General features: G+C 62.6%; 3 protein-coding genes across 4 annotated transcripts; 2 read left to right on the top strand and 1 right to left on the bottom strand.

Moving 5' to 3' along the window:
- Positions 1 to 1,487: 1,487 nt before the first annotated feature.
- On the bottom strand, positions 1,488 to 18,255 carry MED12 (mediator complex subunit 12). Its single transcript, XM_087972295.1, is given in 51 exon segments — positions 1,488 to 1,893; positions 2,816 to 2,897; positions 2,977 to 3,106; positions 3,108 to 3,130; positions 3,332 to 3,401; positions 3,403 to 3,519; positions 3,632 to 3,849; positions 3,968 to 4,048; positions 4,252 to 4,463; positions 4,628 to 4,762; positions 4,765 to 4,777; positions 4,896 to 5,043; positions 5,045 to 5,274; positions 5,372 to 5,533; positions 5,710 to 5,845; positions 6,046 to 6,155; positions 6,395 to 6,484; positions 6,586 to 6,697; positions 6,767 to 6,928; positions 7,008 to 7,150; positions 7,240 to 7,308; positions 7,507 to 7,689; positions 7,914 to 8,068; positions 8,161 to 8,274; positions 8,366 to 8,467; positions 8,569 to 8,689; positions 9,082 to 9,226; positions 9,474 to 9,701; positions 9,821 to 9,952; positions 10,123 to 10,286; positions 10,760 to 10,903; positions 11,055 to 11,173; positions 11,258 to 11,402; positions 11,567 to 11,719; positions 12,076 to 12,159; positions 12,261 to 12,305; positions 12,308 to 12,336; positions 12,339 to 12,371; positions 12,374 to 12,487; positions 12,606 to 12,732; positions 13,409 to 13,540; positions 14,053 to 14,189; positions 14,289 to 14,388; positions 14,489 to 14,635; positions 14,984 to 15,238; positions 15,483 to 15,593; positions 15,731 to 15,906; positions 16,155 to 16,316; positions 16,721 to 16,910; positions 17,335 to 17,439; positions 17,917 to 18,255. Coding segments are annotated over 51 exon segments (6,438 nt in total). The 5' UTR covers positions 18,016 to 18,255; the 3' UTR covers positions 1,488 to 1,849.
- Positions 17,858 to 24,018, top strand: IL2RG (interleukin 2 receptor subunit gamma). 2 transcript variants are annotated; one of them, XM_026684308.2, is made up of 8 exons: positions 17,858 to 19,219; positions 19,883 to 19,970; positions 21,025 to 21,194; positions 21,606 to 21,748; positions 22,080 to 22,230; positions 22,902 to 23,013; positions 23,224 to 23,308; positions 23,551 to 24,018. In XM_026684308.2, the coding sequence occupies exons 1-8, from the start codon at positions 19,126 to 19,128 to the stop codon at positions 23,752 to 23,754; spliced, it is 1,047 nt and encodes a 348-aa protein (XP_026540093.2). In that variant the 5' UTR covers positions 17,858 to 19,125; the 3' UTR covers positions 23,755 to 24,018. The 2 variants fall into 2 exon arrangements, with proteins under 2 accessions (XP_026540093.2, XP_087828422.1); XM_087972296.1 differs by having other exon boundaries at positions 17,872 to 19,219; positions 23,224 to 23,366; positions 23,551 to 23,748.
- Positions 24,019 to 25,252: 1,234 nt separating this feature from the next.
- Positions 25,253 to 27,814, top strand: C10HXorf65 (chromosome 10 CXorf65 homolog). Its single transcript, XM_087972348.1, has 5 exons — positions 25,253 to 25,339; positions 26,088 to 26,262; positions 26,695 to 26,763; positions 27,229 to 27,350; positions 27,574 to 27,814. The coding sequence occupies exons 1-5, from the start codon at positions 25,253 to 25,255 to the stop codon at positions 27,703 to 27,705; spliced, it is 585 nt and encodes a 194-aa protein (XP_087828474.1). The 3' UTR covers positions 27,706 to 27,814.
- Positions 27,815 to 27,931: the final 117 nt, after the last annotated feature.

Raw genomic sequence — 27,931 nt, 5'->3', positions numbered from 1 at the left:
AGGACTCCCGTCTCTTCTCCGTCCATTCCTTGGACGTCTCTGCCCCACAGCCACAACTCAGGGCTTCCCTATGGCAATAGGCCTGTGATGGTTCAACCCTTCAAGGTCTGCCTACTCGTGGGAGCAAGCTGAACTGGAACTGGCAGTTATAAACAGTTCAGGGAGCCCCGTGGGCATTTGGTAAAAGCCAGAATGACACCACCTTTGTGACCTCGTTGGGCAGCAGGCCACGGGCCTCCCCAAGGATGCTGGTCTCCCGAGCTGGGAGAGACACAGCCAGGAGGTTTTCTCCTCCAGGGCCCGAGCAGCCCAGGCGGCCGCAGCGAGTTTGCCTGGATTAGCCACCATGGGGCTTTTAGCCTAGAAGGGGGCAGCGTTAAATGCCGATTATTCACTGGGCTACGGGAATCCAGATTAGCCTCTGTGGGTTAATCAGCTCCAATTAAGTGGCGCATAAACATTCTTCTGCAACAAAAAGGAACCCATTGGAGGAAGAGGCGATGCTCAGAGGGACCACGTGACGCCAGGCAGCTGCCTTGTGTGGAAGAACGTGGTGGCAACCAGCTGGGTTACAGGGAGACTTGCCAACCTTCATCCCAGAAGAGGCCAAGGACAAGTGTTTCCCCGCGTTTCCTTCGGAGAAAGGCGAAGAGAGGAACCCCCCGCAAAGAGGGCGGTAGAAGCTCTACGAGTAAGGAACTGGGGAAGATGGACCTGGGAGGACTGGCCTGGCCAGGGAGGCTGCTTCAGGGAAAGGTGTCCGTTGACACCAGGCCTGGATCCTGCAGGCCCTGAAAGAGCTGCTGGCAGGGCGGAGGCAGGAAGCGGCCCCGGGGGGTCAGGGGTCAGGTCCTTTAGACCTTAAACCTCCCCACAGATGGCTCTGGGGGACAGCTGAGGAGGATGGACCGGCAGAGGGGCCGCCCTTCAGTTCTGCAAAGACCTCCTTAGCTGTGCCCCTCTGCGCAAAACCGGCTTGACTAGGGTGAACTGTCGGAGCCTGAGGGGCACTTAAGCCCAGGCCAACCATCCGGTCAAAGCCAGCGGATCAAAGCGGGGTGACTAAATCAGCAGGGCAGCATCTCTTGCAGCCCCAAACCCAAGAGCCTTCGGGGGCGAGGTGAGCAGGTGTGTGGCTCAAGGGCCGCCAACGTTTCTAAGACAGACGACATCGGAAGGGAAGAGAAACTCCGAGGGCATCTCCCCCAACAGCTGCCCAAGGGTTCCTTGGACCAAGGCGGGCACCTGGGCAGGGCTGCCCGAGGCGGAAGGGCTGCCTGGCCTTCTCCCCACTTGGCCGCCTTCCCTGCGCAAGCTGCAGAGGGGCCGGGTTCTCCCGCGTTAACAACCCAGCAAGTGGGACTGGAGGAGATGGGGGGCAGCTGCACCCCCTTTCAGCCCCCAGCCCCAATTAGGAGAACCGACCTCAGGAGAGACGGAGAGACGGACTTCCCCTCCCCTGTTCTGAAAAACCAAGGCACGTTCTGGAAAGTATGCTCTGTGTATTTCTTTTCAGGACATCTGTGATACAGGGTTCATCTGGTATAAATAAAGTATAAAATCTTACAAGTTGTTTTTTTGTCATTATTTTAACAAAAATACTAAAAACTTATTAAAAGCTGAAATCAAAGTGGGGCGGGAGATTCTAGCAATCACACAGGATTGGGAAACACTGGTAGAAAGTGGAGATTAAAAACACTCATTTGGCGTGATAAAACACTCCTGGCCGAGGACGAGGGGGGGTTGCCGCTGCACAGCCAGACCCACGGGTGGGGGGCCTGTTCTCTCCCCGGCCCAGAGGAGTGGCCCTTCCAAATCCGCCGTGGAGCTGCAGCTTCTCTCGTGGGGCTCAATACCGTCCGAAGGGGTTGCTGCTCTGCTGGGGCTGCGTGTCTGTGTGGGAAAAATTCAGAGTTAGATGCTAGGAAGGGAGGGCAGGAAGGAGGCGTTTGGGGCAGGAGCTGGCCGGGTTTGGGAGGAGGGGGGCACGGCATCAGGGATACCCCTGCGCAGGAGGTGCCCACGACCCGGCTCTGTGGCAGGGCGCAGCCTCGCAGCCCATGAACTCCCCGGGGCACGACCAGCTCCTGAAGCGCAGCCCTGGGCCTCTGCCGTGCCTCCCTGCAGCCCCATCTAGCAAAACGGCCTGGGCCCATGGCAGGAGGGCAATGGCCCCTTTCTGCCCCGGCTCACAGGCGCCAGAGCCTCGGCCTCCCAAAGGCTGCCAGTGTCAGCTTTGAAATTCAGCTGCCACAAAATGGGGAAGGGTCCTCGTGGAGGGGGGAGAGGGGGTTAAGGACAATGTATTAACCCCTGTATGTTTGCTTTTTTTTTTCTTTTAGGAGGAGTAGTTTTCAAGGGGGGATGCCTGTCAGCTTTGAAATTCAACTGCCACAAAATGGTGGGGGGGTAGAGTAGTTGAAAAGTTCAAGGTTATTCTGTATGTCGTACTAAGAAATTCCAATTGCGGTTAATTGGTTCCCATGATTTATGAAGTGTAGAAGTGGGAGGAGAGGAGGTGGATTCTGTGTAAAGGGTGAAAATACTTTCACTTTGGGAAATTGCCTTAGGCGTACCAGATCTGTTCCTAAATAGATCAATGGGAGAGAATATGTCTCGGAGTGATTGATATCATGGATACTTTCCGGATGCCTTACAGCTGGAAGGGCTGCCAGCAATGCCGAAGCCAAAGGCAGCCTGCTCCGCCAGAGCCTCAAGGCCCCCTGGATCCCCCCTCCCTCATTGGGGACTCCCAGTTCAGGGAGGTGAGGGGGGAGCCCCCCGCTCCCTTCCCCTAAGAGGGGCCCGGCCTTACTGGAGAGCTGCTGCTGGAGCTGCCGGACCAAGGCGGCCGTCTGCTGCTGCTGCTGTGTCTGCTGGAGGCCCTGACGCTGGAACTGCACAGAGGGGGAGGCGTCACAGAGGCGGTGGGGGTGGGGAGCCCCCCGGCCACCCCAGGGAGAGGGCCCGACTTACCAGGGGCTGCTGGGGAGTCAGGCCTTGCATCCCCAGTCCTGGCGGCTGGCCCTGGGCTTGGGGCTGAGGGACGGGGGCACCGGGGGTGGCTGCTGGGGGCGGCTGCGGCTGTTGGGGCTGCGGCTGCGGGGGGCTGCTGCTGCTGCTGCTGCTGCTGCAGGGAAAAAGGAGGGAGGGGACACTTAGGCAGGAGCCCCTGGGGGAGAGGGCGGAGGGAGGCTCAGCTCCTTCAGGCCGGTGGCCCTGGACAAGCACCTCCCCCCTTTTGCCCCCCCCCACGACTCCTGCTGTCAGGGCTTGCTTGAGCCCCCAAGTCCAGCGTTCCCCCACGGCCGGAGGGCTCCTGGCTGCTCACCCGGAGCAGCTGCTGCTGTTGCTGCCTCAGATATTGCTGCTGCTGCTGCTGCTGCTGCTGCTGCTGCTGCTTGCTGCTGCTGGTCGGGCAGGAGCTGGCCGGGCCGGCCCCCCGCGGGGACCCCTTGCGTGCTCAGGTGGTTGATGCTGCCCATCATGGCCGGCTGCTGCATTGGCTGGTGGGGGAACCTGGAGCGCAGGGGGAGGCGGAGACGGTGCCTCAGAGAGCGGCCCCAGGCCAGAGCCGGCTGCCTGGCAGAGCCTCGGCCGGACCGGGGAGGGGATGCGGCCCCCCAAGTACCTCTGGGCGGCGCTGAGGGCGTGCCCGTAGGCAGGGGCCTGCTGGTGCACGTATCCGCTAGGCCTCTGCATGGACCGGACGGCCTCGACGAAGGCAGGGTTGGCGCTGGGGTGGCTGTTCTGGTAGGTCTGGCCGGAATAGGTGGCAGGCACCATGGTGCTGGCCTGGGAGGGGTGCTGCTGCAGGCCGAGGTGGGGCACCCCATAGGGGGTGTAGCCCTGCCGGGAGAAGAGGGCAGGAGGGGCAGGGGTGTCGTTGCTCAGCCGCTGCGCGGAGGGAGGGGCTCCCTTTCCCACTCGGCCCCCCACCCCAAAGCCCCTGGCCAGGAGGGCTCACCTGCGAGGGCTGCCCGGTTCCGTAGGCTTGAGCAGGAGGCATCTGGCGCACTGGCGGCTGCCCCAGGATCCCCTGGCCTTGCTGGGAGGGAAGGAAGGGAGGGGCAGAGGTTTTGCCCCCTGGCCCTCGGGCTGAGCAGTAAAGACCAGGCTGCATCCCCCTTCTGGAAGGGCTGGAGGCTGCCCCACAGAGGCCTCCCTCACGCAGCCGCCCACAGGAGACCCTCTCAGGCCACCCAATCTCTGCACACACACACCCACCCGCCCCGCCCTTCGGGAGCTTACCAGTTTGGCCTGCAGTTGCTGGCGCAGGAGCTGCCCCCCGGGCACCGGAGGCGGAGGCGGCTGCTGCCTATAGACAGCCGACTTGTAGGAAGGGTCCATTCCCAGCATGCCCATGCCAGTGGGCAAGACCCCTGCGTAGGGGAGCCGGTTGGGCACCAGCTTGCCGATGGGCATGCGCACTGGCCGGTACGACGTGTCCAAGCGAGGGCCGCCTGCAAGGAGAAGCGGCTGGTCTCTGCTGGGCCAGGGCCACACAGCTCCGCCCCAGGCAGCAGCCCCCAGGGAGGCTGGGGGCAGCCCAACTGGATGACCCTCCAGGCTCAAGGAGAGGGCAGAGGGCTCCCTCCCCCCAAAGGTAGGCCGGACCTGGACTGACCTGCCGGGAGGGGCTGGTTCTGGGCATAGAGGCCCACCGGAGGCTGCCCGTAGGCCAGGCGAGACATGGAGTTTCCCGGCTGGTGATGCAGGAGGTCGGTGGGGATGCCGGCCCCATAGGAGACGCCCGGACTGCGTTCATCGGGTATTCCTGGGGGGAAGGAGGGGCAAAGGCTGTGAGAAGGCAGGCTGTCCAGCCAGGCTGGGGGAGGGGCTGGGAGGGCTGACCCAGCCATGGGGGTCACACACACGCACACACACGCTCTCACCTCATTCTTGCTGGCGGTCTGGGCCCGTTTCTTGGTCTTGGTCTTGTTCTTGTTCTTGGGCTCCGCCGCAGAGCTGCCGGCGCTGGCAGTGGCCTTCTCCGCCTTGGCCGGCTCCACCGCCTTCTTCTCCGGCTCCAGGGCCACGGGGTGGGGGGCTCCTCCTCCTCGGGGGCAGGGGCAGGGGCTCCAGGTAGTAGCTGCGGGGCTTGGGCTTCAGGTGGGTGTGGTAGAGGAGCAGCCGCTGCTGCTCTTCGAAGCGGGAAACCTTGCGGTCCACCCGCACTGTCCCAAACCAGCCCCAGGAGAGCGGGGCCGAGTGCTTCAGGCCCTCGAAGAGGTCCCAGGGGGAGATCCTCTGCTTGGTGGAGACCTGTAGGCCCTGCGGGGAGGGAGGACAGCCGTGGCAACTGGGCCGGGGGCCCTGGGCCCTCCTCCCTCAGCCAGCCCCGCCCCCCAATGGCCGGAGAGCCACTTGCCTCCTTCTTGAAAATGGAGTCGAAGCCGGCGATCTTGTTGCCTTTGGTGTCGATGAGGGAGCCCTGCGGCTCGCAGGTGATCACATCCCGCGTCTGCTTGGGGAGGGGCAGCAGCTGGCGCACCTTCTCCAGGCTCTCCGACTGCCGGTCACCCAGCTCCTTCTGCAGAGGGGGAGGCCGTTCCAGGGAGGGACCCTGCTTGCCGCCCCCCTTGATCCCAGGGCTCTGGGCAGGGGCCCCTCCCTCCCACTGCCCTCAGGCAGAAGGCGGGTAAGAAGCAGAGCGACAGGGCAGCCCTTCCCTCCCGGGGTGAGGGGCGGGGGGGGGCTCAGGTTTACCCGCAGCTTCTTGACCAGGTTCATGTAGGCCCGCTTGTTCTCCTCCATGCTGCCTTGCGAGATGCTGGACATGTCGGCGGCCAGAGTGCCGTTGATCAGGACGCTCAGCATGTCCAGGACGGTGGTGAAGAGCTCGCTGGAAGATCAGGGCCGGAGGGGAAGGGCGGTCAGCGAGGGGGTCGGCAGCAGCCGCAGTGGCCCAGCCAGGGAAACCCCTCCCCTGTCCCACCATGATGGGGCTCTTTATGGGGGGGGGGCTTCTAAGGTGCAGGAACCCTGTGCCCCAACGGAGCTACTGGGGGGCCTGGGGCCGTCTCAGGGGAGGGCAAGGCTCACTTGTTAGACTGCATGTCCACTGTGCCACTGCTGATGATGTCCAGGAGGAGCACTGCCCACTCCGTGGTCTGCTGGGTGCTGCGTTGCACCGTGTCGAACATGCCCCCCACCTGGTGGGAAGGTGGATCACGTGAGCTCCCTCCCACAAGAAGGCCAGGGGGAGGAGGGGCAGAGAAAGCGAGGAGGGGGGGTCTTCCCCCTTCCGAGGCAGCCTTCACCGTACTGGACAGGGGGCTCCCTAAAAAGGGAGGGTCGAGGGGAGCCCAGGGAGGCCCCGTCCCTTAGCTCCAGGTCCGTCCCGCAAGGTTTGGGGAGCAGCCCCCGGAAGGCAGAGGGAGCCCCTTCTCACCAGGTTCAGCCGCAGCTTCAGCGCCTCGTGCATCAGCTGCTTGGCCTTGCAGTCGTCCTGGTACTGGTCCTCCCGCCAGTTGGTCACAATCTGCGAGGGAAGAGCCCTCCGTCAGCAGGCCTGGAGCGGCTGGGAAAGGGAAGCCCCCCCAGAGGAAACGGGGCCAGGAGCCCCCGGGTTCTTCCCCTTACCTGCTGGACTTGGCTGTACAAGGAGGTGAGGAGACCCTCGCGCTGCTCGTCCTGGCCCTTCAGGCAGGTGAGCACCAGTGACAGGAAGGGCTGCTGGCTCAGCAGGGTCATGCTGCAGGCAAGGGCAGAGGTTGGGTCGGGCTCACAGGGGCTCCCTCCCCCCTCACTCCGGCCCCCTCACCTCTTCTGCTTCTGCCGGTCCCTCTCCTTGCGGGAGGAGGAGCCCAGGTGCTGCCCCTTCTCCAGCTCGTCCCCTGCTGCCTTCAGCACGTAGCCCTGCACGGAGGTGGGCAGCTTGGCGATAAGGGGCGCCACCAGCCACACGCCGGACCGTTCCAAGGAGCTGGGCGGGCGAGAGAGCAGAGTCAGGCCGGGCTGGCCTCCTGCCCCGCCCCTCCCCACCTGCCCCGCCCTCTGCTGACCTAAGGACAGGCTTGGCTTTGGGGTTGGCCGGCATGAGGTTGGGGCAGCTGCCCAGGCTGACGATGCCGTTGGTCTCGGCTGACTGCTGGAAGACTTCAATGGTGGCCTTGGCGATGTTCTCCAGGAGGGAATTCATCTCCTGCTGCAGGAGGCAAGGGGGGCCTGAAACCCTGAAGCCCTGGCAAGAGGAATGAGCCCCCTCCCCCAGGGACCTCAGCCCCAAGTCCTTACGTTGCTGGCCGTCTGCTTGATCATGAGCTGCAGTTCGAGCAGCGACTGGCGCATCGTCCACTGGTCCAGGTTCTGCAAGGAAGGCCGGAGGAGGCGCCAGTCAGGGGGACCCACCCACCCACCCGCTGGCTTCTGCCCTCCTGAAGAGAGCCGGAGAACCCCTCACCCCTGCGCATCCTGAAGAGAGCCAATCCCCCCGTTTCCTCCCCCCACGCCCAGCTTGTAGCAAGGAGTGCCATCCCCTGGCCGCTGCCCCGCTGCCCCCAGAAACCTGCAAAATGCGCTGATCCTCTGCCGCTGGGGGTTCTCGCCTCCTCCGTTGTCGAGCAGCCGATGAGGGTAGCAGATCAGCTGCATCAGCCGCTGGGCCTGGGTGCTGCTCAGGACGGGGTCCTGCAGGTCGTTGCTGTCCTCGCACAACGACTTCAGGCATCGCTCGCCCACCCATTCCTGTGGCCAGAGGGGGAGGAGCATGCCACTGACCCTGGGGGCCTCCGGCTCTGCCAGCCAGCCGCAGCAAGCCTTCCTGCCTTCCAAGGCCCCGGGACCCAGGCACACAGCTGGGCCTCAATGGGGCTTAGCACCTGGCCAGCTGTGCTGCCCTCCGATCCCAGGGCGAGGAGCAAGGCCAACGGCTGGTAAAACATTTCCTCCACGAGGGACGGCGGTCTCACCTGCTGGCAGATGCTCCTGAGGACGTACTTGGCATAAACATCCAGGCTGGCCGTCTCAATCGAAACTATCCGGCCGGCCGGCTTCTTGTCGTCATCCAGGAGGTCGTCCACCCCTCCCGGGTGGGAAAAGCCGGAGCCCTTCAGTTCCGCATCCCCTGCAACCGGGAGTAGGGACTAATCCAGTGGCCTGACTCAGCCCCCCCCCCCCACACCCATTCCCCCCACCCGGCTGTGTCCAAGCACGTACCCAGGACAAAGACAGCCTTCAGCACCGCGAAGACGGCCCCATCCACGATGCGATTCTGGGAAGCGGCTAGCAGGTGCCTGTCGCAGGACGAGCGGATGCCCACCGAGGGCTTATCTGTGGAGAGCCCACTTTCAGCCCTCGACTGATGGACACACGGAAGGTGCCCCAGTCAATGGTGGGAGAGCCCAGGCTCAAAACGGCTTACTGCTGTCCAGCTGGCAGGGATTCAGCTGGGGGGTCTTGAAGAGGTGCAGCAAAATTCGGCAGGTCAGGCGGGCCCCAGGCTCTGAGTCCTGTTCACTGCAGGCTGCAACGAGAAGGGCAGGCGGGCTGGTCAGTGGCCAGGCCCCCTTCAGGCCGGGCCCCTCTCCCTGACTCCCTCGGACAGTGTCCCAACCGGACACTCACCCGCATTGAGGAGGGAGGGAATGGCAGCGCAGCGGATCAGATCCTCCAGAAGCAGACACTGGCGAGCGATGAGGATGGCCACAAAGGTCGCCAGGGAGTCATGGAAGGACAGGTCGCTCACCTGCAGGCCAGGCGGAAGGAGCTCGGCTGAGACGGCCTCTATGCCCACCTCCCTTCAGCACTGGCTCCACCCAGTGGCCCCATCCCCAAAGCACTGGGTGGAGGAGAGCGCCAGCGCAGGCGGTGGGGTCGGGTTCTGTGTTCCGGAAGCCGAGGAGGATCATGCCCTGAGCAAACCCGGGCACTGCGGGGAGTGAAGCCAAAAGCCAAGGCCAGAAAAGTTCAAAGTGACCCCGGCCACCGGCTCCTGGGGATGCGGCCAGTGTGGCACCAGTGGGATTTGCAGCCAAGCCCAGAGAGCGCCCTCCAAACACACGCAGGCCTCTTCGCCAGCGGGTCCTCCTCAGACGTCATGCCCGCTCTGCAAACCCACCCACCCCGTCCTGCCCTTACGTCCACGTTGCAGAGGAGGTCGTTGAAGCCGCACGTCCCGTTGTTGGAGGAGCAGCACAGGGCCTTCAGCACCCCCAGCCACTCGGCACTCAGCAGCTTGCAGTAGCCGGTCAGCTCCGCACACAGGATGGCAATGTCGTTGACCCTGGGCGGGAGAGCAGGGCCCCGTGAGGGCCTGGCTGCCTTCCCCAGGCTATTAGCCAGGAGCCTCACCCAGCCAGCCTGGAGGTGGGCACGAAGCCCTCCCTGAAACGGGGCTGCCGGATTCTCAGGAGGCAGAAGAAGCCATAAAGCCGAAGGGCCACGCAGTCTGGCTGGGTCAGTGAGCCAAGCTGAAAGCAACAGGAGGGGGAACCCAGGAGGGGGAGGAGGAGGGGGAGGGCCAGCCTCACCGGTCGGGGTCGTGGTGCCCCACGCAAACGTGCATCAGGGCATTGCAGACGAAGCTGTAGCGGTTGGCTGGGTTGTCTGCCAGGCTCTTGCCCAGGTTGGTGTAGGTGAAGTTGTGGGCCGAGGGGTTCTCGATGGTGTCGATCATGAACAGGGGCTCCCACAGCATGTTGGAGTCCGAGGGCTCCACGTTGCAGTAGATGGTGCTCTTCACCTTGGAGCAGAAGTCGCTGCGGGGGGAAGCAGGAGGTGAGGCCAGGGCCGCTAAGAGGCCCCTCAGGTGGAGAGGCCAGCAGGCCTGGGCAGGAAGGGGCTGGCCGGAGGGCTGCAGGCGGGGCGGGGCACTGACCTGAAGAGCTCCCCAAATTTACTCTTGAGGTGGCTGCAGGAGGTGTACAGATCGTAGAGGTAGGCCAGGATGCAGCGCTCGGCCGAAGAGCCATCCGAGCGGTTCATGCCGTGCTTCACCACCCCGCACAGCCTGGGATGGAGGAGAGAGGCACGTGGCAGAAGGCCGGGGGGTGAGGGGGCAGCAGGCTGAGCAGCCCCTGCCCCTCCCCCCAAGCCCCCTACCCTAAGGGAGCCGGCCAAGGAGGGCTGGCAGCCTCCCCTATAGCCTGCAGGCAAGGAGGCGTTGGGCGCAGGACTCACCCTTCGAAGACCTGGGCCATCTGGTCCTGGTTGAGGATAAGGCAGGAGTGGTAGTGCCGCAGGACGGCCACGATGCACAGGCACAGGCTGGTGGTGTAGCTGCCCACCAGGTCAGAGGACTTGAGTAGCAACTCGGCCTCCACCACGCTCAGCTCGTTCAGCAGCTAAGCAGCCACCCAGGATCCGTCGGGAGGGAGGGGAGAGGGACGGATCAGCTCGCAGGCCCCCTCCAGCCCCACTTGGGGTGGGGGGCTCGAGGGGCGGGTTGGAGAGAAGGCTGTGTTTGGGGGAGCCAAGAGGAGGGGAGCGTGTCCTGCTGCAGCCCTTGTGAGGTTTGGGCCGAGCGCTTCAAAAAGGAGCTCCTGCACGTCACGCAAAAGCAGCGGAAAGGGCAAGTGGTGGGTGTGCAAGGAACACGCACACCCCGCCTGCAGTCACCTGCCGCTGGTGCCCTTCTGTGCTTGGTGATTCAGGGAGCCTTTGGGGGAGCATTTCAGCCCAGCGCTGGGCTTCCAACGGGACCTGGCAACCCACCTGGCCAGAGGCAGCTCTCTCTCTCTCTCTCCCCGAGAAAGCCCAGGGCAGGACCCTCGCCCTCTCCAAGGGGGCATGGGGGAGCCCAGTGCTGGCAACCCACCTGGATGGCGAAGTCGATGAGCCCGCTGATGTTGAGTGAATACTCCATCAGGTCGAAGATGAACTGGATGTGCTGCACCAGAGGAAGGTGGTAGGACATCCCTAAGGCAAAGCTGGTGATTTGCTCCAAAACGTTGCGAGATACCTGGAGGAGGAGGAGGAGGAGGAGGAGGTGGAAGTGTTTTGCCCGGCAGTCCCACCACCTTGGGGGTCTCCAGAGCCCAAAGTGCAGCCCCCTCCCTCCCTCCCCCCACTGCTGCTCCCTCTCAGCCTCCAACCTGGCCGGAGGAAGGTACCTGAGAGGTGACGAGGTGCTGGTCAAAATGGGAAAGATGCTGGAACTTGGCAAAGATGTCCTCTGCGGTTGGGAAGGCCTCTGGCTTGTTCCTCTTCCTTTTCTGCCCTTCTTCTCCTCCTGCCCAGGGGAGACACGTGGTGATGACCTCTGCAGGTCCCAGTGGCTTCCTCCCAGCCCTTTGGCCTGAGTGGCCCCACCAACCTGTCTCCGCTGTACTTTTCCTGTTGAGCACCTTCAAGATGTCCTTGCTGATCCTCTTGATGGCGTGGCGGGCCTCGTCGCGCTGCTTCCCCACTCCAAAAAGGACCACCAGGCGCTGGTTGCACTCGTGGCTGCTCGACTCCTCCTGGGAAGGAGGGGAAGAGCAGGTCCAGCCGCAGTCGTCCATGGGGAGGTTCTCCAGCCAGCCCCACCCGGGGGCCCTTCTTCCTTTCGGAGGGGAGACCCCTTCCCGCCCTGCACCCCCAGAAAACGGCAGCTCTCCCCCACAGCCTGCTGGCCAGCTCTCACCTGGGGAATGGGGAAATGTGTGCAGTACTGGATGTGCCGAGGCTGGTCGTAGAGGGCTGCCAACGTCCCATCTGCCCCCCGGTCCTTCTCAGGGTCCACTTTCTCCGGGGAGGGGCTGGCTTTGGACTCACAGTGCATGGAAGGAGAGAACATCTGGTGTGGGGGAGGGAGGGAACCGGGGGGGGGGGGGAGGTAGAGAGGTGAGTGGACTCTGCATCTTGGCAGGGAAGACTCTGCCCTCCCCAGCAGGCCGGTCAGGAGCCCCCTCCCCCCTGAGAGCTCCTGCCTCTCTCTGCATGGCTTCTGCCCCCCACCTGGGGCCCCAGGCAGGGGAGACTGGGCCTCCTTTCCCCCTAGGCAGGGCACTGGCGGCCATCTGGAGAGCGGTGGTGCTCCTGGGGAGGAGGCGACCCAGTCTGGATGGAGAGGGGGAACTAAGGCAGCCTGTGCCACACCACCAGCACTGTGGGCTCCCCAAAGACCGGCCGAGATGCCTGGCCGGCCCCTACCGAGAAATCATTCTTCTCCATGTCGTCGAAGATGGCGCTGGAACTGTGGTCAATGTCCATGTGGCACTCAGAGAGGCTGGCATCCTGGCAGAGAGAAGGGACGAGGAAAACCCTCCAGCGCCCTGCAGCCAAAGCCGCCCAGCCCCCCGCCCCGGTCAGAAGAGGGAGGGGCTTCCAGCTCAAACCTCCAGCTTGATGCCGTGGCCGCCCTCCCGCTCCTTCCGCTCGTGGGGCTCTCTGCGGCATCATCGAAGGGGGAGGCGGGCGGGGCCCGTGGTCGATGGCCAGGTCGCCCGCGAGATCAGGGTGCACATGTACATGTTGGGCGAGAAGACGTCGTGGCGGATCAGCTCGCAGAAGAGCAGCACCAGGTTGAAGAACTCGGACCGCTCGTCTTCGCTGCTGGGGTCGGCTGCCAGGGAGGGAGGGAGGGAGGCGTGAGGGTCCGGCCCGCCTCTGCCCAGCTGTCCCCAGCCAGAGCCCCTCCCTGCCCCTCACACAGGGGAGCCGGGGGTGGGCTTGCTCCGTACTCAGCATGGGGGCCTGGGTGTCCAGGAACTGCATGAGGACCTCTTGGAAGACCGGGGCGCTGGCGGCCGACAGGGAACCTGACGAGATGGAGCCCTTTTCGTCCACCACTTCCGAGTCGCCGCACCTCTGAGCACAAGAGCAGAAGGCGGTGAGGCCCCCGCCTGCCCCTCCCGAGACGCCCACCCGGGTCCCCGCTTGGCCCCCTGCAGCAGAGCTTTTGCTGGAGCACATGCCCCACGCGTGGGACTGTCTCTGTGGCCGCTTCCGCTTCAGGGACTGCCCTCAGACAAGGGAGCCTGCCCCCTGCCCACCCCTTTCCTAGGACAATCTTCTTGGTGCCCATTTGGACCGTGGAGGTTTTCACACCCCCGTCTCTGGCACACAGAGCGCCTTCACCGCTGACTAGTCCACAGGCTCTACTATTCTACTTTGTAATGTTTTATGCTGAAGGGTTCACTCTGGAGCTCGGCTTCACGTGTGTTCGCAGACTATTCCAATGAACTTCGGGGGCCGAGCAGAGGGTTGTTGGGCATGAAAACAAGAATTTGTAAAGCCCTTTGAGTTCAGAAAAGTCCGGTTCCAACCTCAGGAGAGTTCTGACCTGGCCAGAAACGCCCAGCCTTGTCCGTGCCAGGATGGGCCAGTGGGGTGACTGAACAATCCCGGTCATGCCAGAATGGGACATCCTGGACTATTAACCCCAACGGACATTTCCTCTTCAAGGGGAGCAGGTTCCCCAGCCTGCTGGCCTGCCCAGGGAAGCCACCTCTGCCAAGCCCTAGGGAAGCACCACTGGGCTCACCTCGGCCTCAATCTCAGATTGCCGCTTCTCCAGCAGCTTTGCCACCACCATGGCCCGGTGCCGTCCTGACCGCTTGTGGCTCACGGCCCACTCGCAGAGCAGAGCCACCACAGCATCGTCATCGGGGGAGATCTGCCAGGAAAGAAAAGGGGTGATCTGCCGGAGGGGCTGGCCTCACCTCCCCCCCGGCCTTCAAGCAAGCACCCAGGGGCTCCCCAGGGCCCTTGCTGCCTGGCCAGCACTGCCTGGGGGAGACTGCCAGCTGAAGAGCCGGAGCTGCTTCCTCCTCACCCCCAAGAGAAGACACACGGAGCTGTTGCCCCCAGTTTGGGCTTCGCTCTCAGCAGCCGAAATTCAGGCAGAGAGACTGGGAGGGACAGGGAGCCTCCCTCAAGCCGCCCCGCGGAGAGCTCTCCTCCTTCGCAGCAAACGTAACCGGCCCACTGCCCGTGATTCCAGCTAGAGGAGCCCTGGCCACCTCCTGGCAGTGGCGGTTCCAACCCGGCTGTCCTGAATTGAATGCTTTATGTGCCAAGAGGACACCCGGCTCCTGGGCACAGGGGCACTCCCCCTCCAGAGCCCCCTCCTCCGGCCACGTCCTCTTCCCCCATGGCTGAGCCCGGGCAGAAAAGACCCCTCCCCACCTCGTGGCTGTCTTTGCTCGGCCCTCCCCCGAAGATCCTGTTGTACAGAGAATCCAGCGAGTTGCTGAAGTCCGAACGCTCGAAGCTGTGGCTGTCGAGGACTTCCAGAGTGTGGAGCACCCGGCTGATGGTGAACCCTGGAAGAGAAAGGGGCAGGTCCAAGGAAGAGACGGGCAGTCCAGCGACTCAGGCACAGGGGCAGCCAGGGAGGGGGGAGGGGGCGGGGCAGGGGCTACCTGCGGTGGCTTCCTGGCACTTGTCGAAGGACCAGCGCACCTCCACGGCCTGGCCACGCTCCTTAATCTGCTGCTCCGTCTCCCGCAGCCTCGCTCGGACCTGGCAAGGAAGCGGCATCAGAGGAAGAGCCTGCCCGGGAAATGGGGAGGGGGCAAGCCTGGCACAGCCCCAGGCCAAGAGGTGGGCTGCTGCTGCTCACCTGTTGTATGAAGGTGGCGTTGACCCCTGGCATGGGCAGGTTTGAGGGGGCAATGGGCAGGTGGTCGAGGGGGGAGCCCGTCTTGATTCTGCTGTCAGTGAGGGAGTAGTGCCAGACGAGGGCGCTGGGGCAGCACAGCACAATACTCTGAAGCCAGAAGGGAAGGGAGGAGATGAGGAGGAGGTTGAGTTCCCTGGGAAGGAGGCCGTCGTGCTCCGGGGCAGTTCCGTGCCCAGCGCTCAGGTGGGCGGCCATTTCCACGGTGATCCCCAAAGCCACATGCTCCCTGCGTCTTCACATCCTCCCGCTGGGCTCCTCGGTGTCTCCGACAGTGAGTCTGCTGGGCTCCTAAGTGCAGCTCCTGCCCTCAGCAGTGGGCCCACTGCCCACCTGCCCTCCTCCAGGGAAACTCTCCTGTGCTCCTTCAGAAGGCCTGTCCTCTTGAGTGCGCCCCTCGCCTCCCCCCCGGGGGACCCCTGCAGGCGAAGCGCTTGCCTGGAGGATGCAGCTGAGCCCAAAGACGACCGGGCGATGCTGGGGGCACAGCAGCAGGTCGCTGAAAGGGCTGGCGGAGGAGTTTCCCGCAGCCGGCTGGGGCGTCGGGGTGGAGGGGAGCGCAGGCGCCGCCTGAGAAGGAAGGTGGTGAGCCGGGTGCCCACCGCTGGCATCCAGCAGAATGGCCAGCCGGCGGGTGCAGAAGTAAGCCAGGCGCCTGGACAGGTAGGCCGACTGCACAAACTCACTGGAATACTGTTGGGGAGAGGAGAGACAGGGGCTGGAGGCATCAGCTCAGCCGAGAAGCCCCCTGCTCCCTGGGGCCTGACAGCCCATCAGGCACCCCTTCAAAACCAGGTGCACAAGCCCTCCGCGTTCTCTGCCGCTGAAATGCAGCCACAGCCCTCCCTTCTGCACACTTTGACTCCCGCTCCCCCGTTGCAGCCCTGCAGTTCCCAGCCGGTGCCTCTCCTGGGTTTGCCTGGGGAAGGTGGCTGACCTGCAGGAGCAGCGGCAGGAGCAGCTTCAGGAGCTCGTCTTCACCCGGCCGAATCTTCTCAAAGCACTCGAGTACCCAGGTCAGGAACTCGTGCCGATCCAGCATCCCGTCCTGGAAGGAGCAGGCAGAGGTGCACTGAGAAGGCCGGGGGAGGGGAGGGGGGACTCAGCTCGCCCATCTTCCACCCACTTCCCACCCAAGGGGACCCCGCCAGACAGACGGTGGCCGCCTCCCCTCCCCGCTCTCACCTGGAACATAAACATGGCCAGCTTCTCGTTGTAGTCCCACTGCTTCACCGAGTGCTCCACCTCCTGCGGCATGATGCTGGAGGGCGAGCCGCATGCTTGTGCCAGCAGCTGCCGGTGGAAGTCGGCGATCTTCTGCAGCTGCTCCCACAGAAACTTGGTGATGATCTGCGTCCACTCTAGAAAGGGGGAGCAGCCATCATGGTAGGGACGGGGCCGGACCTGCTCTGGGTCTCAACATGCAGAGACGGCTTTGGAGGCGAGGGAGACCAGGAACAGTGGGGAGGGGGAAGCAGACTGTCCCGGTGATTTGGGGGGCAGCAGGAACGGCTGCCATGGAAGGAGGCTGAGAGAGGCCCAGCTCAGCCCAAGCCCAGGGCTCCACATGGATCCCGGGGGAGTTCGAGGCCTGAGCAGCAGCCCTTACCGCTGAAGGGATCAATGACATGCCGCTTCTTCACCTTCGTTTCCGTAATGGCGGCGTAATAGGCACAGGTCATCTTGATCAGCCAGGCAGCTCTCATCACGGGCACGGCGTACTTGGCCAGGTAACTAAATATCTCCTCCTTCTTGCTGAAGATGGGCACCTGCCAGGGAGCAGAGCAGGAGGAGGCTGATTCGCACATGGCTGCGGGCAGTTTGGTCAGAGACCCAGCAAGGAGGAGGGCAAGGGAACCGCAAGGGAACCACTGCTCTCCTGGCAACAGCCCCCCCATTTCACTGGCCCGATCTTGTTCTTTGACCTCCCTCCAGCACACCTGCTTACCCTGCAGCCGTGTCCGAGCTGGGCCTCAGAGAACGCCTGCTCAGCCCTCACGTTCTTGCCCTGCCTAGCCAGGACGTTAGAGGCCCCGCTTCTCCACCCAGGGCTCCTCTCCTTTCGTCCCAGTCCTGGCTGAAGCCGCCCGACAGGAATCCTTGATGGTTCACAGATGCTCCCGGCCCCCCTCTTTCGCCTCCCCTTGACCAAGAGAGCTTTGGCAGCGCGGTACCTTTTAGCCAGGTGGGTGAGGGGTTTGGTTCCAGCCAGATCGTTGAACCAATTGTTAATGGCGCTCTGGGAGCGGGCTGTCACCGGCCAGAAGTTGTCCTTTTGGTTCACCTGCGGTTTCCGACGGCCGGTGTCGGGCAACGTGTTGCAGCGCAGCTTTTCGGCAATGATGCTGCTGAAGTTGGAACTGATCTGGAGAAGAGCAAAAGGAGCTTCAGGCTTCTCCGACCACATGGCGCCCCATGGAAGCCCCGGCCTCCCTTGCCCTCGAGAGCCTCGGCTCGGCTTCATGGGTGGAGGCGCCTTCACCTCCACACCGAGAAGAGCGGACACCTGACGCTGGGGACCTCTTCCTCTTTTGGAGAGCCCGAGTTTAGTGAGGCAGCACCAGGCCGCCCGAGGGTCTCACCGCCGGCTCACTTCTGCTGCCCACAGCACCAGCCCTTGTCTAAAGACCACATTCCGGACAGGGGAATGGCCGGCCAGCATTTCAGGCGGATGCTGTGCTTGTCCCAGGCCGGGATCCCCCTGCAAACTTTCAGCTCTGGGTGAAGCCCCACATCCTGAGCTGGGGGATGGCTGGAGGCCCCAGGGCGGTCCGGAGGGGAGCACTCACCTTGGCGGGGTTGAAGTTGACATTCTTGGCGCTGCCGTGCTCGTCCCCGGAAACAGCCGGCTGGTTGTTGAAGCCCTGCTTCACGTTGAGGGCCGTCAGCTCGTCCTGTGGGTGGGAGGCCAAGAGGGTCAGCCAGGGCTGGTCAGCAGCTCCTGCCCTCCCCATGGCCCCCTGCACGGCCAGCCCCCACCCCACCCCAGGAGACGGGGGCACAAGGCGGAGGGACCCTCGGGGGGGCAGGGGATCCCGGGGCTCCTTTAGCATCCAGAGCCGGGCTGGAGACTGGCAGGAGGCGGGTCCCCGGCCAGAGCCGGACTGTCCGGTCAGGGCTCGCTCGCCCAGCCGCAGGGCATGTGGGGGCTTAGATGGAGCCTCCATGGCCGAGAGCAGCCTGACGCCCACCGGCAGACAGACCCCAACGGGGGGAGGCGGGGTCCGCGGGCCCCAAGCGCCACGGCCGCCCCCACCCCACCAGGGCCCGCGGCGGCGGCGCCCTTCTTCCTCCGGGACGCGCGGGGGCGCTGCGCCCTCCGCCCTGGCCGCAGGGGGCGCCGTCCCGGCCGGGGCTCCGGCCCCGCTCACCTCCTTCTGCTTGGGGTCCTGCGGGTAGACGTCGGGCGGGCCCAGGCGCGGCCGCTTGAGAGGCCGGTGCTCGTAGCTCAGCACCCCGAAGGCCGCCATGGCCGGCCAAGAGGCGCTGCCGGCCCGCCCGCCGACCAGACGCAGGCCCGGACACCGGGTCGGCGGCGGCTGCGGAACCAGCCGAGCCGGGCCGACGGCTGCCGGAAAAGGCCGAGCACGGGGTCGGGGCGGGCGGGCCGCGCCGAAGCCTTCCGAGGAGCGCTCGGCAGCGTAGGACCCGGGCGGCGCCGGAATGGATCGCGCGCGGCTGCGGGGGCGCGGAGGACAAAAGCGGAGCACCGCCGCGGCGGTCGGAAGCGATGACGCGCCCGGGCGTGCTCTCCTCTTTAGCTGCCGCGGCGGAAATTGCCGAGGATGGACGGAGATGCCCGAGGATGGCCCGGCGTCTCCCCTGCAGGCCGAGCTCGGTCACTGCAGTGCCCTGCAGTCCAACAGGTCGAGGTGGTAGTGGTGCCACACCTGGGAGCCTCACCTGTTGTGTCACCTGGCCGATTGCGATGTTTTTAGGAAGCCCAAAGTGGAGACCTGCCAGGGCAAGGTCGCCCCCCCGGAATTTGTCTCATCCCCTGGGATGCGAGGCTGGAGGAGAGAATGGCTGCCCGGCAATAACTTTTTGCTAAAGCGACTAAAAGTTCCCACGGCTTCGCTGTCAGAGAAGAGGCTGAGCCCTCCCCCTCCCTCCCTCCAGCTTTGACTACCTTGTTCTCCTCTAGATGCTCTCATGGGGTCTCCCCAGATGTGCTCCACCCCCACCCACCCCAAAGCAAAGCCCAGGGCATCGCCTTCCATGGGAAATGACGGGGCTGGAGGGCATTCTCCAGGAGGAGCCCCCAGAAGGTGGCCCTGCCGTGGCTGGAGCGTGGGCGAGGGGTCCCCAATGCCCCTCCCCCGCCTTGCAAGGGAAGGCCCCGGAGGGTCTCCTGCTGTGGAGGATGGCTCCTGCTCTGCCTCCTTTGGGGGCAGGGTCTCCCAATGGCTTCAGCCACCTCTGGAAACCCCCTGGGGCCTTCAACACCCCCAGAATTTCACGCCACAAACTTTCCACAGGAAATGGGTGGCAGAGGAAGTGATGCGTTTTAGCCACAGATAAAGTTTCATCTCGCATCGAGGCGCCTCTGAACGAGCAGCAGCTCTTTTCCGCGCCCGAGAATGAGGGTCTTGGACCATCCAGGGACCCTGCTTGGCCTCCTCTTGCTGCTGGTGGCCCCAGGCAAGCCAACGGCTGGCAGCCCCCAGGCCAAAGGTACTGGCCCCCTTACCTGCTTCTCTCCATAGAGGTAGGGGGGAGGGGTGCTGGAACCTGTACCCCCTCCCCAAATCCTCCTTGGACTTTCCCTGAGGGAGGGAGGAAAAGCCATAACGAAACTGTAGTCTGTCTTGGCTTTGCATGTTGGGCTGTTGTCATCTGTAAGCCACGATTTGTGGCTAAGCATCCGTCTGGCACTATGTGGCAGTTCAGCCAGCAAGCCATGGCTTAGCTTGCTTGGGAGCAGCCACAGACCCGCTTGTCTCTAAATCGGACCCACTGACCACCCCTGAAAATGATTTTAACCTTGGGGCTGTTAAGAAACGGGGAGTGTTGCAGGCGGGAGGCAGACTGGCTGTGGAGAAAGGCTTTTAGCAGCCCACGCAGACCGGCGGCTCCCCCCACCGTCTCTTGCAAATGGGGAATTTGGACCTTCTGGAGGGAGCCACTGTGCAGCCTACCGGTCTTCTCTGAAAATTGGCAATAAAAATCGGAGAGGGGAAAGAGGCTTTCTGAGCAGGAACGCAACGGAGCCAGCCGAGATCCCTGGAGCCTCACAGGGCTCCCTTCCACGAAGACCCCTTCTCAGTCCAGCCTGGGTGGGAGGGAGCCCCGGCTGAGTCCAGTGGAGGTGACCGGAGCTGCTCTCCCTTCCTACAGTGGATTGCGTTTGCCACAATGAGGACTACGTGATCTGCGACTGGGGCAGCCAGCAGAAGCTGGATCGGAACTACTCTTTCTACTTCTGGTAGGCGCCCTCTGCCCTCTTTGCCCCTGCTGCCCCCTTTCTCGGCTTCCGTGCTTCCTTCGCCTCTGTGCCGCAAGGCAGAGCTGCCCAGGTCCTCCCTCCTGCTCGCCCTCCCATTCCAGGGATGGGGCTCTCACACCGCTGTTGAGCCAGCTTCCCTCAGGGTCCATCCTCCTGCCAGAGGCCCTGGGCGCCTTCTAATCCTAAAGCGGGCGGCAGCACCTACCTGAAACCCAGCAGGCCAGGCAGGGTGGGTGGCGGCCCTAGGAAGTGGCAGGGTTGGACGTTGCCTGGAGCAGTGGTGGCCAACCGGTGGGCTGCGAGAAATTTTGGTGGGCCGCAGAGAAATCTCACCCCCAGAGCACCCCTCCAAACCAATGAATCCAGGCTGCGCAGAAACACAAGGCTGCGCCGCCCATATGGTCCGCGGGAACCCTCCCTGCCCACTCACTCCTTACCCGGCAAACTTGCCTGCTAAGTTGCTATTTTTCCTTTTTCCGACCCTCAGCTGTTCTGCTGTGCCAGGAGATTTAGATTAGCTAGGAAGCAGGAAATGGTTGGATTTCTTGCTTTCTAGCTAATATTTAGATCTTCGGCTGTGCTTTTAAGCACAGCCGAACCTCCCTTAGGACTGAAGGTTCTATTATTCAGTGCAGACTCACAGCAAGCAAATTTTATGTGACATTGAGCTAGCTGATGGCAGATAGATAGATCACTGAATGATTCTGTGAGCAACTCAATCTGCCTGCCTGCTTTGCCTGATTTTGTGGAAAAGTTGCTCTTTTTTAAATAAAAAAAATCAATATTTATATAAATATTTATAATATTTACATACAAGCCATGCCCAGCCAGTCACATGACCACCAAGCCACACCCACAAATCAGGCCATGCCCACATAACCGGTTAGTGGTCCCTGGGATTTAAAATTATGAGTTTGGTGACCCCTGAGGTCCAAAGGTTGGTGACCCCTGGCCTGGAGGGACTTAAGTTGTCCTACGCTTCCAACCTGAAGCTGCCGGTTGGACAGGATCCAGCACTCTCACCTCTGCCCAGGTACCAGGATGTCAGCAAGCCGTCAGAGTGCCAGGACTACATCCAGAAAGACAGGCTCAACGTGGCGTGTCACTTCAGCGATTGCGACCTCTTCATGTACTTGAATATGTACCTCAATGACAGCCAGGGGCAGAGCGTGGTCCCTGGAGCCCTGCTTCTCAACACCCGAGGTAGGGGGGAGCGAGGGGAGCTGCTTCCCCGGTGGGCTGGCGGCCTGTTGCACTGGCGGCTTTGAGGAGCAGCCACTTCCGCCCCTGGCAGCCCTCCGGTCCATCCCGCTTTCTGCTTCACCTGCTCAGGGAGACGGCTGGGGAACAGGCAGCCCAGGGCTCCAGCATCCCCCCCCCCCATGGACACTTCATTTCTCCCTTCTCTTTTGGGTGGCTGATTTTTTTTGGGGGGGGGTCATTTCCCCCCCTCCCCATAACGTGAAGTTTAAGTTGCTTAGAAAGGGGAAAGATGCCAACTCTTAAGGGGCTGGTGGGCTCCGTTGGCCTCTGAGTCAGGCGGTTGGGCCTGAGGGAGAAGGCGGGCCGGGCCCGGCTCCTCTGCCCACCAGAGCCCCCTGCATTCTCTCTTAGTGAGAGCCGGCAAGCCTTTCAACCTCACCTTCCACAACCTGAGCAACCACCAGCTGCTCCTGACCTGGGACACCCCCTACAAGAGACCCGTCTGTTTGCAACACTCTGTCAGATTCAAGAGCAACAAGGACGCAGAGTTTATGGTAGGGATGATGTTGCGCCGGTGGACGTCTTAGCGACTGGACTCCCGCCTGGTCACCGAGAAAGCAGCCGCTGTGTCAGGGCTGGGTAGGAGGGAGGAAGCCGATCAGTCCCAAAGGGCGTTGAATGGCTGTGTCCCTTTTCTCTTCGCTCTGGCTTGAGGAAGGGGGCGTTGTTTGTGTGCTTCTGTGCCGATTAAAAGCTGCCCGGAAGCTGTGGCAGCCAAAGCCCCCCGGCCTTCTGGCCCCTTGGAGGCAAACTCTGGTGCTGGGGCTGGGCTCCCTCCCTTCCGAGGCATGGCAGGGTCTGAATGCTTCTTGCCTTGCTTCCCAGGAACTCTCCACCGTAAATAGCATGAAGTTCCAAATTCCCAGCGTGGATCCTGAGAAGCGCTACATCTTCTACGTCAAGAGCAAAGTGAACAACAACTGTGCAAGCACCGACCTCTGGAGTGAGGAATCCAGCCCAGCCTTTTGGGGAAAAGGTGAGCGGGGAGGACAGGGTGGGTTTCCTACCTCCAGGAGCCAAGAAAGGGGAACAGGAAGAGCACCCAGTTCTGCCCTTTGGAGGCGGCAGTTGGGAACCCTCCTTCCGCCTGTATCTCATCCTCCAGTCGGTGTGCACAGCAGTCCGAGGGCTACCCAATTCTCAACAACTCCCGTCAGCTCACAACACTCAGTTACAATAAACAGGATGACAGACGAGGGAAGAGACCGTGCCGGGTGGGGTGTGGATGGAACTGCCCAGCACAAAGGGCTGTAGAGCTCCTTTAAAACTTCAGTCGCTTCCACCTGTGTCTGGCCCACCTGTTGGCCGTTACAGAAGGCACAGAGGCCTGTGGCGACCGGCTGTCTGGTAGGCCGTCGCAGGGGAGCATCCCTCCCAGGTGAACCGAACTCAAATAGGGAATGCACGAGTTCTGGCTGGGTGTTCCCCCGGGACCCAGCTGCCCCACCCCCTGGGAACTTGGACTCCCTTGGACAGGTGGTAGGAGAGTCAAAGGTTTATCAGATGTCTGGTCTTCCCTCTGGCCAAGGAGCTCCAGGAGCAGACAGTCTGGTTGCTTTGGCATGGGGGGGGGTGAGGAGCAGCTCCTCCATCTCGGAGGCAGCCGAGCGGCTTCTCCGAGACCCTCCATGGCTTTCTCCTTTGCAGAAGTCGTGACCGCCACGCCGTCGCTGTCCTCTTTGGTCAAAACCATTGTGATTCCCTTGGCCTCCTTCCTCGTTCTAATGCTGATGCTTGTGGCCTTGCTGCAGATGGAGAGGTGAGCAGGGCTGAGGGCACCTGGGCGAGGGGCTCCCGGGTTGGAACTGTAGGGGAGACTCGGTCCAGGCTCCTTGCCCCAGAGCCCCCTGGCAGAGAGAGGGAGGGGTCGGTGCCCTCCGCTTCTCCTCACCTCTCTCGGGAGGGCTCAGTGGGGCAGGACGGGAGGTCAAACCCCTCTGGAGCCCAGCCCATCTCTCCTCCCCGACAGAGTGCGGGTGGTCCTGATGCCCAGAATCCCCAACCCCAGCAAGAAGTTTGAGGAGCTCTTCACAGCCTATCAAGTCAATTTCTCAGTAAGTCCAGCAAAGCTCACGAGACCTGACTCGGCTTCAGCCTCCCAGGAAAATCCGGGTGATTTTACGCCAGGGAGAAGGCGGCCTAGGAGGGCCACTTGGCAGCCCAGGCTGGGCTCGTCCTGCAAGGAGCCCCCCAGAGGGTCTCAGTCCAGGAAGGAAGCCAGGCTGGCCTGTCTTAGCTTTGGGGGGGGGGGGGGAGAGGAGGCGTGTGTCTCTCCAACCTGTCCTTTCTTTGTCAGGAATGGGCTGGAGTCTCCAAATACACGGTGGAGAGCTTCAAGCCCAACTACTATGAAAATATCTGTGCCATCACGGAGCTGCTGCCCAGCGGGGGCTACCTGTCTGTCAGCAGCGAGCCCACAGCCAAGAGCGGAGGGCCGCCTGACCCCTTGCCAGACCCTCCTCCCAAAGCCAGCCCAGATCCTGCCACGCTCCCCCCCTGAGTTGGCACACGGAGCCCGCTGAAAGAATGTCCTGCCAGCGCCTGAGCCCAGCTTCCCCCTTCCACAGGGGCCACCCCCCCTCCCTGTCCCGTGGCTTATGGGGCCAGTATTCTTCTGCAGGTGGCTGGGGGGGGGAGGGTCTGGTGTTGTTTTCTTCAGCCACGTCATCCCACCCAGGCAGCCTGGGCTTCCCACTGACTGCTCCTGCTTCCCTGCTGCTGGCTGGTGGGCGCATCTCCTGTACTGGAATAAAAAGGCCCTCGGTCATCCGGTCTCTTGCCTGCTCCATCTGAGCCTTCTAGGGCTCCGGTTGTATCCCCCCCCCCCCCGGCAACCTTGGCCCTCGTTCAAAGGCTGAGCTGGGGCGTCCCGAGGCCCTGCTCACTTCGCTGCTTCTGCTCCCCAAATTCTTAGTCGCGGGGTTCCCATCGGGGTTCGAGGTGCTCTCAAAGCGAAAGCCTCCCCTGGAACGAGTCCTCGTTCAAGTTATGCTGCAGACTTTCTCAGAAAGGGCCTTTCGTTGGCCTCAGGCGTGGAGGCTATTAAACCGCTGCTGGCTTGGATATGTTTTATTGCGTCAACTACAGTCAGTCACGTTTGCCCAACACACCTGGTTTACCAACTACGGGGGGTTGGTTTGGCTCCCCCCCACCAAGCCAGCCAGGCCCTAGGATGGCTTAGCCAGTGCAATGCAGGAACTGGCCTGTTCTGGCTAACTTCGCAAACTATGCTTGAGGAAACCACAGTCAGGGTGCCCTGCCTGCCCGCTTGCCTCACAGAAGAGCCCCTTCATTCTGACATGTCACAATAGCTGCCAGGCTGCCCAACTCAGGAGAACCTGCCCGCCATGCCCAAGGCTGCCGGGTATGTTCATCGTCATCAAGCATGGAGGTAAGGAAAGGTGGCCCGCAAAGGTCCCTGGGCCCCTTGGTCAAAGGGGAAGCTGAGGAGGGGTCCCTCGGGACCCTCCGGATGGCGGCCTCTCCTCCCTGGACGCTCGCAGGGAGACGGACAGGCGTTGTCCTGGCAGGTGCAACCGCCACTTTGTGCTCCTTTGAAAAACGTGTTGCATTAGGCACACAATCCTCACTGATCCAGAATCAATGCGCTTATTATTCCAAAGATGGCGGGCAGGAGGCTAATGATACGGGCAAAGAAGCTTTGGTGCCCAACTCAGTTCAAGCAGCCCTGAAGGATGGCACTCCCGCCTTGGGTGCCTCCAGCCAAGGGAAACCGCCTCCCCCCTGGGCCCCGATGACCAGGGATGCACGAGGTCCAGGCACCAAAAGGGCCGAGAGCCTCCAGGCTGCGGCTCCCATGGGCAGCTTCTGAGTCCCTCGGAAGGGCTGAGGAGAAGGGCTGTCCCTCCCCCCTCTCCGGTCTCTCTCTTCTGCGGGAGGGGGGGGGGGCTCAGGTGGCCAGTCAGGCCCAGAGCTGTTGACGCTCCCCAGGCCAGACAGGACAGGAGAGCAGAAGTCACCCTTCTGCAGCGGTGACCATGGCTCCTCTCCTTTCAGACAACCGGCAATTCTTGGCCAACATCAATTGCTCCGTTTTGCTTCTAACCCACTACCTGCGTGATAAGGTGGGATTGCACAGGACAGGTGAGAAGGACCTGGGCTCCCCAGGGCTGAGAATGCCTCCATCCTTGAGAGGCTGGCAAGGAAGCGGGTGCGGAGGGAGCGTGGCTGGTGGCCAGGTTTAGTGGCTGCTGGACTGCAACTTGACTCCACCAGGTGCAGTTCAGGGACACTGGAAGGAATCTCATGCGTGGCGATTGTCTCGGGGCATCGGCTCCTTGCCTGGAAGGACAGGGGTCTCCACCACCAATTGGGAAGACACGGAGGGAGGGAGGCCCGTAGCTTTTGCATAAGGGTGCAGGCTTTGAGGCGGGGGAGGAGGCGACAGGGCTTTGGGCCTGCTAGAACAAGAGTGTTGAGCTGTGGATAGTGGTCAGGGGAAGGCTCTCCTGCCTCCATGTACACAACCTCGATCTTGCTCGCTCAATTTGGGCAGCTCACGTTAAAAACGACTGAAGAATGCATCAGTGATGAGAACAAAACACGGCAGAACACCCATAATTCACAATCCGTAGACCCTTCTGGCTGCTCCCCTGGGCCCAGGTTCTTCAGGCTCATCAGTTGACTCCTGAATCCAACACCTGAACCAACCCACAAACGGAGGGGCTGCGTGGCCTCCTCCCTCCGGACAGGCAAAACGATCAGGGGAACCTGGAGAGGGGGGGCGAGGGGGGTGGCCCTTCTCCGGCCAAGCTGAAGCCCTGAAGGGTCGAAGGAGTGGGGGGGGGGCAAGGCCCTTCGTTCTTGTGGCAGGGGGGAATCCTGCTTCCCAACTTCCGCAGTTCCTTCTCAGACTCCATTGACCTCTGCGAGGAGAATGGGACCCTGAAGCTGATTTTCCTGGTCAAGTTCCCAGAAGACAATGCCAGCAAGTTCCTCACTGCACGGGGAACCTACTACGTTTGCAAAGTGGAGCGTGGCGCCACAGGTGGGTGGGTGGGGGGTTCAGGGAGCACCCACCCTAGCGCCCCAGCCCTGCAGCTCTTCCTGGGGTCTCCTCCGCTCTTGCCTTGACTTGAGCAACCACCTGGGTGCAACCTTCCACCCACTGGCTGCCTCAGGGTTTATTGTCAGACTACAACACATGTACAAGGAGGTTGGTTTCCACTGAGGAGGGGGAGGCCTCCTTCCTTCCCTGGTTGGTAGGCCGTCAATTGGGGACTGGGCCCGATGCTTTATGCCGCAGTTGGGTGGGCTGGTGTTAGGACCATGGCCGACTGCAACTTGCATCATCTGAGTGTTGGACATTATATCCCTTGTGCCCTGGCATCTTTGCAGGCCAAGGCACCTGCCACTCACCCCCCAGAGCTTTGCCAGGGTCGCAGCCACCGAGGTGGGCTTCTCTTCTCCTTCACTGCAGGGACCAAGAATGAGCACAGCTACCGGGCCTTCCACCCTCTCATCAAGTCTCCCCCGCAGGATTTGCTGGGTAGGGAACCTTGGCAGGCCTTTTCCTTGCAAAGTGGCACCATTGGAAGTGGGTGGAGGGTGGGCAGAACTGGGGAGAGGTGCCAGGTGGGGAAGAAGGGGGTGGTCTCACCAACACGAGCCTGCCAGATCTCCCCCCACCAATGAAGGAGAGGCACTGCTGCCACCCCTGACATTGGCATCCAATGAAGGAGGGGCAATGTGGCTGGTATGGGGTTGCCAGAAGGGGGGAAGAGGTGGCAGGATGTTGGCAAACAGCTCTGGATCCAAGGGGCATCTGTGAGGCTTCAGAGAGAGACCTTGGACTGGGGGGGGGCATGCCACCCCCTCTTTGCCTCCTTCAGCCCCCCTGAATTGGGGGGGGGATCAGAATGACCTGGGAGTTTCTGTTTCTACTAAGCAGCTGATTCAATGGCCACCTCCACCTCCCCAGGCAGAACCACTGCACGCCTCTCCTCCCCCTTAGATTCCCTTCGCAACCAGTGTGAGTACCTGGAGAAGAGCCGCCTGAAGATGCTCAAGAACCAGGATGGGAAGAAGCCCCCAACCATGGAAGCGCTCCTGTCCTACATGGCCAACCAGGTGGTGGTAAGGCTCCCCTCTTGCTCTCAGCCAGACCCTGTGCGTCCAGGACTCTGCCTTCCTCCCTCTGCTCTGCTTGGACAAGGGCTTGCCTGAAATGGGGCAGGGCCTCCTGAGCGGCAGGACAGCTCTGGGCACCACACTGCCCCCATTGCCTGGGCAGGGGGTGCTCCCCCCTGCCCTCCTCCTAACCCGGAGCCCCCGTGATCTGTGCTGCCCCCCCCTCCAGGGAAAAGGCCCCGGGAAGTCCGGAGGGAGCATTGCCAGCGGTCTGGACGAGGAGGGCTTGCCACGCAAAACGGCTGCCGCCACCAAGGCGAGACTGGAGGCCATCCGGAAGGAGAAGGAAAAGCACCGTTGACCCTGGAAAGAGACCCCCGGGAGAGCTCCAGCCGCTGCCCCTCCAGCAGCCCCTCTACTGAGCACCAACGGGGGTGACTTGGTGCCCCAATAAAAGTGTCTCTGAGCCCCCCAGCCCCCTTTCCATCTTCCCTCGGAAGCCGAGGCCCTGCGGACGAGCCGGCATTGCTCCTGGCTGCATTGTCTGCCGGTCTGTTTCACATTCGGGACGAGTGATGATGATGGTG

This window comes from Notechis scutatus, chromosome 10, assembly GCF_049901735.1.
Source record: "Notechis scutatus isolate UNSWTSFEM ecotype Mainland chromosome 10, rNotScu1.2, whole genome shotgun sequence".
Lineage (NCBI taxonomy): Eukaryota > Metazoa > Chordata > Lepidosauria > Squamata > Elapidae > Notechis > Notechis scutatus.
This window is presented reverse-complemented; position numbering and strand designations above follow the sequence as displayed.

Coding starts and splice junctions, on each gene's coding strand:
- IL2RG (XM_026684308.2), top strand. CDS start 19,126: ATGAGGGTCTTGGACCATCCAGGGACCCTGCTTGGCCTCCTCTTGCTG. Junction 22,231..22,901: donor CCCAGCCTTTTGGGGAAAAG/GTGAGCGGGGAG, acceptor TCTCCTTTGCAG/AAGTCGTGACCGCCACGCCG. Junction 23,014..23,223: donor GCCTTGCTGCAGATGGAGAG/GTGAGCAGGGCT, acceptor CCTCCCCGACAG/AGTGCGGGTGGTCCTGATGC.
- C10HXorf65 (XM_087972348.1), top strand. CDS start 25,253: ATGGCTCCTCTCCTTTCAGACAACCGGCAATTCTTGGCCAACATCAAT. Junction 26,263..26,694: donor AGTGGAGCGTGGCGCCACAG/GTGGGTGGGTGG, acceptor CCTTCACTGCAG/GGACCAAGAATGAGCACAGC. Junction 27,351..27,573: donor ACATGGCCAACCAGGTGGTG/GTAAGGCTCCCC, acceptor CCCCCCCTCCAG/GGAAAAGGCCCCGGGAAGTC.